The 8,667-nt window shown below is 32.8% G+C and overlaps 2 protein-coding genes across 3 annotated transcripts; one reads left to right on the top strand and one right to left on the bottom strand.

Moving 5' to 3' along the window:
- Positions 1-4,713: 4,713 nt before the first annotated feature.
- Positions 4,714-5,412, top strand: LOC123009966 (cytochrome c oxidase subunit 6C-like). Its single transcript, XM_044406562.1, has one exon. The coding sequence runs from the start codon at positions 4,822-4,824 to the stop codon at positions 5,092-5,094; it is 273 nt and encodes a 90-aa protein (XP_044262497.1). The 5' UTR covers positions 4,714-4,821; the 3' UTR covers positions 5,095-5,412.
- A 1,040-nt stretch (positions 5,413-6,452) lies between these two features.
- On the bottom strand, positions 6,453-8,127 carry LOC123010159 (26S proteasome non-ATPase regulatory subunit 4). 2 transcript variants are annotated; one of them, XM_044406863.1, is made up of 6 exons: positions 7,967-8,127; positions 7,723-7,863; positions 7,562-7,673; positions 7,310-7,516; positions 6,825-7,269; positions 6,453-6,774 (listed from the first exon to the last, which is right to left on the bottom strand). In XM_044406863.1, the coding sequence occupies exons 1-6, from the start codon at positions 7,990-7,992 to the stop codon at positions 6,569-6,571; spliced, it is 1,137 nt and encodes a 378-aa protein (XP_044262798.1). In that variant the 5' UTR covers positions 7,993-8,127; the 3' UTR covers positions 6,453-6,568. The 2 variants fall into 2 exon arrangements, with proteins under 2 accessions (XP_044262798.1, XP_044262799.1); XM_044406864.1 differs by having other exon boundaries at positions 6,825-7,260; positions 7,967-8,126.
- Between the last annotated feature and the right edge of the window lie 540 nt (positions 8,128-8,667).

Here is an 8,667-nt window from a genome sequence, read left to right as displayed (position 1 = left end):
CTGGTGCAGAGGGGGCCGAGTGGCGACGGCAGGGGCGCACTGGGGCCGGGGGCATGCTTTGCATACGATGCGAAATTGCTAAGGACGCTCGTGGTACACGCAAACATGACGAAAGGTTGGTCGTCTTCATTCATCATTCAACAGTCGTGATGCGATCTTTTATTGTTGTACAATAAACACTCTGTATAAGTGAAGTATAAAGTTTTAGAAAAACATGAGTGATTTATTTGCAAACTCATTTTAGAAAAAAATTGGCTTTTGCTTTAGCAAAATTTTTAAAAAGTTGTTTCTTAATTTCTTATTATTTTATTTAAAAAGCAAAAATCTCTAAGTACACGTTTTTATTTTAAACTAGCTGTTGCCCGCGGCTTCGCTCGCGTGGTAGTTTGACATCCACAACTACTTCAAAACGCAGAAGGGCTAAAAAACTTACTAACAAAATATAGCAACACATAATTTATTATGAACTTCGTAGTAAAAATAAAAAGTCCGTCTTTTATAACTTATTTAAAAACCGTAAAATTTTAAGTCTTATTTCATGGATATTACTTAACAATGACAAATTTTGATACAAATTTAATTTTTTTTAATACATGTTTATACAAACTTTCATCCCTTATTTGACCCCCATAGAGATAGAATTCTCCAAAATCTTGAAACACGTGCTATTTTGTTTTTAACTGAACACCCAAACACCAATTTTCATAGATTTAACTTAAAAAAAAACGGATATTTTAAGGATTTAACTTTATAAATGACATATTTTAATACAAATTGTCATCCCTGTTTAACCCCCTAGAGGGTGGAATTTTCAAAAATCCTAAAACACGTGTTTCTTCATTTTTAACCGAAAGCCCAAATCCCAATTTTCATAAATATAACTTCAAAAATGACGACTTTATAAATATTTATACAAATTTTCATCCCTTGTTTGACCCCTTAGGGATAGAATTCTCCAAAATCTTGAAACACGTGCTATTTTGTTTTTAACTGAACACCCAAATACCAATTTTCGTAGATTTAACTTAAAAAAAACACGAATATTTTACGAAGTTTTACCCTTGTTCAACCCCCTTGAGGGTGAAATTTCTAAAAATCCTGAAACACGTATTACTTGATTTTTAATCGAAAGTCTAAATACAAATTTTCAAGGATTTAACTTTATGAATGACATATTTTAATACAAATTGTCATCCTTGTTTAACCCCCTAGAGGGTGGAATTTTCAAAAATCCTAAAACACGTTTTCTTCATTTTTAACTGAAAGCCCAAATCCAAATTTTCATAAATATAACTTCAAAAATGACGAATTTATAAATATTTATACAAATTTTCACCCCTTGTTTGACCCCTTTGGGGATCAAATTTTCCAAAATCCTAAAACACGTGTTTTTGTTTTTAACTGAGAGCCCAAATACCAATTTTCATGAATTTAACTTCAAAAAAAAACAAATATTTTACGACCTTTTACCCTTGTTCAACCCCCTTGGGGGTAAAATTTCCAAAAATGGTAAAATACGTATTTTTTTATTTTTAACCGAAAGCCTAAATACCAATTTTCATGGCTATAGCTTTAAAACTTCGAATTCATCACCCCATTTAACCCCCTTAGGGGCTGATTTTCCAAAAATCCTTTCTTATTGGATGCCTACGTTATAAAAGGTCTCTACTGTGAAAATTTGAAATTTCTGTCTCCAGCGGTTTAGGCTGTGGGTTGATAGGTCAGTCAGGACAAGCCTCTTCATACAGGATGATTCTTAAATAGACCGACAAAAACTTATCCTTGGTAGTATCAAATGAGAACATGCTGGATAAAATATTTAAAAAATTCTTTGTGTAACCGTTCTCCAAATAAAATTTATTAAAGTTATTTTCAAGGTAAAGCGTACGCCACTGTTGTGTTCGTAAATAGTATTAGCACAGGTAGTGGAAACCATGGTATTAATTTGATCAAAATGTACTTGATCATTGCAATAATTCATAAACGCCGTAAGTGGCACGGATCAAGGGGGTTTTGCCCCTACAAAATATAAACGTAAAAAGGGTACAGTTTGTCTCCATTTATACTAGGGAAGCTGTGATAAAATTTTGTCGGTCTATTTAAGAATCACCATGTATAAATAGATTGAAATAAGAGATCCTAATTAAACATAAAAAAAATACAAATTAACTTACAAAAGTAACAAAAAATAAAATAAATTTTTAATACTTTTTATTGTTACAAATTTAAACAGGAGATAGAATATTCATTTTTAAAACAAAAATTTTCTATGAACATATATCGAAAATGCTACGCAAGGGGTGCGTCTTTTATAATAGTTTTTTTTTCAATATTTCCGAAATAATTTTAGAAAAAAAATTCAAAATTTGGTACCGACAGATGATAACTTTTATACACCTAAACAAGTACAAAAAAAAAGTTAATTAGGGGCTTCCTAAACTAGATGGGATTAGGGTAAAAATTTACTCTAACTATTTTGCCTGTGGTCACTTTCAGCAACAAAATTTCATAGTTTTACATAAAAAAAGGTCTTTTGTGTTTTTCCGATACAATTTACGGATTTTTAGTAAAAATTTATGTTGCAGACCATAAACAGCATAAAAATTTAAAATTGAATTTGTTTTACTGTTTAGGAGGCCCCTGATTAAAAATTTTGTTATTTGGCATTTGTTTAGGTGTACATAAGTGTAAGGTACCAAATTTTGTAATTTTATCTATTCTGAAATATTAGAAAAAACCCTTTAAAAAACGTACCTTTTTTAGGGGGTATAGCTCCCTGTCATAGCATTTTTCGAAACACTTTTGTCTTAAAATTAAATATTCTATCAAATATTTAAATTTGTACCTAACAGTAAAAATGAAACACTGTACCTATAATTAAGACATGAAAAATTAATTTTGAACCCCCCGGACAACTAAAATTTTACGAATTTTTACATTGCAAAATTTTTGTTATTATTTGTCGGATTTCGACAAATTTTTGTTTGACTTAAAGAAAAAACTTTCTAGATTATTATAATTTAATTCATTTACATTTCTAGTTTTGTCTTCTAAATGTGATACTCAAACGACAAAGGCACTGTTTTTTTACATATTTTTATACAGATTTTGTGGTGTGCGACAGAGACAAACCTAAGTTTTTACTGATTTCAGATTATTGCTCATTCTTTTCTGAATTATGTACCAGATTTTCCATAATTTTAATTCTTGGGGCATGAGAGATATAAACCTTCAAAAATGAATGTTCGTTTTAAGTAAAACGTCTAAATAGGCGCATGGAAGCTTCCAATAATTAACCGTTTTACTTGTTGTAATCCTTTGAAGTTCTATGTTTTTCAGATTTTTTGTGTTCAAAGACGTAATTGTGCTCTTTTGGTGATACAAGCAATAATTTTCGATCTACCTACCTTTTTATGTAGCCTACTTTCTGAACGAATATTTAGTATAACATTAGAAAAACAACGTCTTTTTCAATGTTTTGTATCTCTGGGGGACCAGAAGGTAAAATTTTGAAACAAATATGTCCTCATTCAGAAAAGAACGGGCAAAATCTGATATAAGTAAAAATTTAATTTTGTCTCTGTTTTACATTTACAAGACAAAACTAGAAATTTTATTGAATTAAATTACAATGTTCTGCAAAGTTCGTTCTTTAATCCGAAGAAAAAATTGTCAAAATCCGACAAAAAATAACAAAAATATTGCAAAGTGAAAAATTGCAAAATTTTAGTTGTCCGGTTAATTTTGACGGCCAGTGTATATTCTAGAGCGCACTTCAGGAAAATATTTTTGATTATACAGAATGTTCCAAAAAAATGTACCGTCATAATGAGACATTTTTTTAAGTGGCATATTATTATTTTTTGTGCTCACTAGGATGTCTTTTTAGTAATTTACATATCCCCAATTTTATTTTTAAATCGGTTCAGGCATTTCTGTAAAAAAATGAAAACCAAAAAAAATTGGTCTTGTACCTTTACTTTTAAAAATTACTCTTAATAAAAAATACAAATAGCGCTCTCTTGATAAAATTTATACTAGGCACTGATTAAATTAAGTTTCACAGTCTATTTGATCAAATTTGTTTGATACTACAGTCTGTGCACAATTTACTATCAAACTTTTTTTCAAACTTCAAAGCTTTTTGTTTTTTTTTTAATTTTCAATTAGAACCCCTATTTATTTTCATATCATTTGAAGCGGAATTAAAAAACGAACATTTTTCTAATTACAACCCTATCACAAATCTTAACACATTCGGAGTTATTTGCCAAAAACTCGTTTTTTTTTAATTATTTTAATGAATTAATTGACAAATTTTAATTTTTTAAATAAATTAAGATTTTAAATTGACAAATTGTGCCAATCAAGAATGACTTGATTGACACTTTCTCACAAAAAAATGTTTGCGTTTCTTTGGTTACACTTATTTAATATATTTAAAAAAATTATACAGCTCAAAGCCACGATATTGCAGAATTTTTTTTTACTAAAATAATATTTTACTCGGGTATTTTTTGTATCTAGTATAAAAAAAGTAAAGCGTATTATAGCTAAAATTTTATTTCTGGAATTTGACAAGCTTGGGACAACAAAATCTGTCAAAACATCATTGCCAGTGGCGCCTAACAATTTTTTTCTAATTTATTAAATAACGGTAACCAAGGAAACGCAAACTTTTTTTTTGTGAGAAAGTACCAATCAAGTCATTCTTGTTCTTATGTCAGTCACCCTTATTTGTTTTTGACTTGTCCAAAAATTTCTCGAACAAGTAGTGCGCAATCGGTTCTCCAAATTGATTTTCCATAAAATTGTCGAAAAATGTCGGAAGAAACAGCTAAAATTCCCAAACCGAAAATGCGGGGCTTGCTTCAGGCCCAGATCAAACGCAATTTGATTCTGACTGGAATTTCCTGCACCATCGCTGGACTTTACATGAAGTTTATTTTTGGAAATGGACGTAAGAAGGCCTATGCTGACTTTTACAAGAACTACGACATCAACAAGGAGTTTCACCGGATTCGCAGGAAGGGACTTTTCGATTCGTGTGACCCCTACGACGAGGCAGACGACGAGGATGACAATAATAATTGAGGGATTTTCGTTGTTTTGTTGTTAATGGAATTAAGATGAAATAAAGATGATAAAATTTCAAACTCTGTAAGTTCTCGCATGTCAAGTTTGGCAAAAAAAAAATAAAATTGTTCAAGTAAATTCTTAAATCAACAGCCTCTATGGCACTTAGAAGCTATTAACGAATGGAAAATATAATATAATCCCGCGTTAATAAAGTGAAATCGCTTCAGTTTTGACAAGAAAATTGTTCAAGTCGTTAGTTTTTTTAAGGTGAGGTCATTGTATGATATTTAACGAAATCTTGGTTGTTATCTAACTTATTTATCAATGGTTCACAATAAAATTATGGTTTATCACAAGACTTGATCGCTTACCTCATTTATTTATTAAAAAATCTTGATTTTATCATTATGGTACAAGAAAATAATCACGTTTAGGTTTAAAGTAATTAAAAAAAACAAAATAAACACTCGGACTAGATACAGTGTTAAGTAATTTGAAAATTCGTAAAAATAATTTTGAAAATCTGGTCTTTTTCACGTTGTTTCAATTGTTACTTGTTACTAAAAAAAATATTTGATACCAACCGTAGAAAAATAAAAAAAAACATTTTTTGTTACTACTTGATTGCTACATATGAAATCTGGTTATTTTAGGTTATACGCGTCAGTTTATAAGGAAAGTTCGTCGTTCGCCCATTTTTGTAAGAAGCATCTTCAGGAACATCTCCTTCTGACTCTATTTGCGAAAGCCTATTGCCGTATCAACACGAAATTACTCCCTAGGATTTAGGGATATTAGTGCATAGGTTGCCCTAAATTTGGTTAGGTTGATTTGTGGTGACAAACAAAAGATTTTGTAACTAGTGTCAAAAATTTAGTTTAAATCACCTGTCAGCTTGTAGAGATAACTCAATTGATAGTTGACAGCAAGTTGACAGAAAACGTCAATCGTCAACCAACGCTAGGCTTTCAAAATTACTTCTAAAAATTCTAGTTGCAAACAACATGAAAAACGTAATTTTCCTAAAAATTCAAATCCTAGGTGGTAACTTCTTGTTGACAAATCTTTACGTTGTTCCGAAGCAAACATATGTTATAGGCAACCCAAAATACACATCAGTCTAATTTGAAACCATATGAAAGATGATAACCAACTCCAAAGCATTATTTTAGAACAAGGTATAAAAAACTGCATTTATGCTTGCTTTGGAGTAAAAAAACTGGCGCAATTTTTGTAATGTTTATTTGACAGTTACCGGTGATTGACTCTCATACCAACATTGCAAAGAAAATTCTTTACCCAATAGTGTCACTTCTTTTATTTACTTTTCTTTGGAAAAAATGGAATTTTTTAACAAAAACACAATTGGGTGATTAATATTTATCCATTTATTTGAAATGATACTTCACACTACCAATCAAATCAATACAGTTCCGCATATAATGTATAATTATGTAAAAAAATAACTAAATTAACAATTATCCCTAACTTATTTCTTTTGTTTATCATCCTTGTCTTCCTTCTTCTTATCCTTTAAGTTCCCCACCGCTTGCCTTACAGCTTCCGACTGCGGATCAACCCCTGGTAAATTCTCTAAAACACTTTGCAAAAACGCCGGATCATTCATCACTTCCGAATAGTCCTCATCCCCTTCAACCTCCATCGGCTCCTCCTTCTTCCCCGAACTCGATTCCTCTGCAATACCCCCATAAAACCTCCCCCTCCTCACACAACCCCCAACTTACGTGCATCCTGCATCGACATCTGCATAGCAAACGCGATTTGTTCATCCTCCGTCATATTAGCAAAATCGACAGTGGGGACCCCCGCGGGGGCACTCTCCCCATCCTCCTCCATGGACATCGCTAATGCCCTTTCGAGCATTGCTTCTTCACTCGGTTCCTCCTTAATGGGCGAAGCCTTGGTCCCTGTCTCAGTAGACGAGGCTTCTTTCGCGCGTCGCGCCTCGTCCTCTTGTCTTTGCCGTTGTTCCTCCATGGACACGCGGAGGGCGAGGGCCAACTCGGGGTCTTCGTTGGGGTCGACGCCGAATTCAAAACCGGAAGCCCCCAAACCGGCACCGCCGGTACCATCCTCGCCCTGGATTATCGGCGAAGAAATAAGAGCGTCCGAAAGGTGGGGACCGGGGGGGACCGTCACTAAATGGCTGCTGCTGCCATCCTTCAAGCACTAAGAGTAATATAAATTTGATAACATTCAAAATTAATACTTTTCCATTTAAAGTGTTGATAAAAGTGGTCAAAACTTCATTATTGGTAAAGTCTTCCCCAAAACTGACAATATCGACGTTCACTTTCTCCTTCTTCAGTTTTTTCGCCAATTTTACTAACTCTTTCTCTTCAGATGCGACAGGGCTGCCAACAAAAGCCACAATTCGCATTTTGTGGTTCTTGCCTTGACGGTGTTTCAGTGCCAACTGGAAAAAAATTAGTTTTGTCAATACACTTATTTTAATACTTACATGAGCAATGCGTATTCCGGTGTGTAGGTTGATGTCCCCATTGGGTTGGACTTGGTGGAGTTTCGATAAAATTCGCCCCACGTCACTAGTAAGAGTCGCTAATACTTCAACGCTAAAAAACAGTTAGCTAAAAAACAATTTTCAAGCAAAAAGGGGCTCACTTGGCTAGGGTTAATAATCCGACGTTATTTTCAGGATTTGATCTTGTTTTCGAGTGGCAAACTAAATTAACAGCGTCTTGTTGGGCCTGGAGGCGAGTCGGGAGGAAGTCCCCGTTTCTCATGTAGTCACTATTATCGACACTAGGGCACAAATAAACAAATAATGCCAAGTCATTGGAATTTGAGGTTAGGTAGGCAATTTTGACGTTTTTTTAAATTTTTTTATAAATTAGAGTTTACTTACCAAATCATCGTACTTTCTAACACCATTTTGCAAGATGTTTAAACTAAGTTGAACACTCTTGGCCAGAAAACAATTTTGAAAAATTTCGCTTTGACGTTTGGTTGGGGTCGCGAAATCAATGGTGCCAGCCACAGAACAACCATGGTGCCAACCATAAATCCTAAAAATTCATTTAAAAATTTAATCTAAAGTATACTATTAATCGAAATATATTACAAAAATATATATTTTAAAGTTGTTCTCAAACTAGAAACAAGAAAAATAATTATAGAACTAATTTGTCAAGAAAAATGGGAATTTTTATATAGTTTTCTTTTAGCACTTGTGCGCCTTCGCGTAGGACAGACAAACATTTTTCAATTTGAATCAAATAACGTTAATAGGTATTCAAAGAGAAATATGCGGACAGATGAGGGCTAGAATACAAAGTTTTGTGTGTAGGAAATATTTAGGTTGGTACATTTTCATTAAATTTTTGATTTACAAACACCAAGTGCCAACCTCAAATTTGTAAAAGATCACTTTACAGAATATAAAATTTTGTTTTACACAAATTTACATTGCCCCACAATAGCGACAGAACTGATAACAAATTTTAATATTGTAAGACCCAGAGCTCCTGCTAATTCCCCTAATTGGGCATTAAAAACCCTGACGTAAAAATAATGAGATAAGCACGTCCTAGCGTGCCAATTCGCTTC

This window comes from Tribolium madens, unplaced genomic scaffold (genome assembly GCF_015345945.1).
Source record: "Tribolium madens isolate multiple individuals breed KSU strain unplaced genomic scaffold, Tmad_KSU_1.1 Scaffold_7;HRSCAF=85;Tcas5.2_LG10, whole genome shotgun sequence".
NCBI classification, from domain to species: Eukaryota; Metazoa; Arthropoda; class Insecta; order Coleoptera; family Tenebrionidae; genus Tribolium; species Tribolium madens.
The sequence above is the reverse complement of the archived record's forward strand: the minus strand, read 5'-3'. Positions and strand labels throughout refer to the sequence as shown.

Bases quoted from the DNA above. Each gene is read 5' to 3' on its own strand.
- LOC123009966 (XM_044406562.1), top strand. From the start codon at position 4,822: ATGTCGGAAGAAACAGCTAAAATTCCCAAACCGAAAATGCGGGGCTTG.
- LOC123010159 (XM_044406863.1), bottom strand. From the start codon at position 7,992: ATGGTGTTAGAAAGTACGATGATTTG. The intron at 7,517-7,561 runs GTAAGTATTAAA...ATTTTTTTCCAG, and splicing joins CCGGAATACGCATTGCTCAT to TTGGCACTGAAACACCGTCA. The intron at 6,775-6,824 runs GTAAGTTGGGGG...GGGGTATTGCAG, and splicing joins GATGTCGATGCAGGATGCAC to AGGAATCGAGTTCGGGGAAG.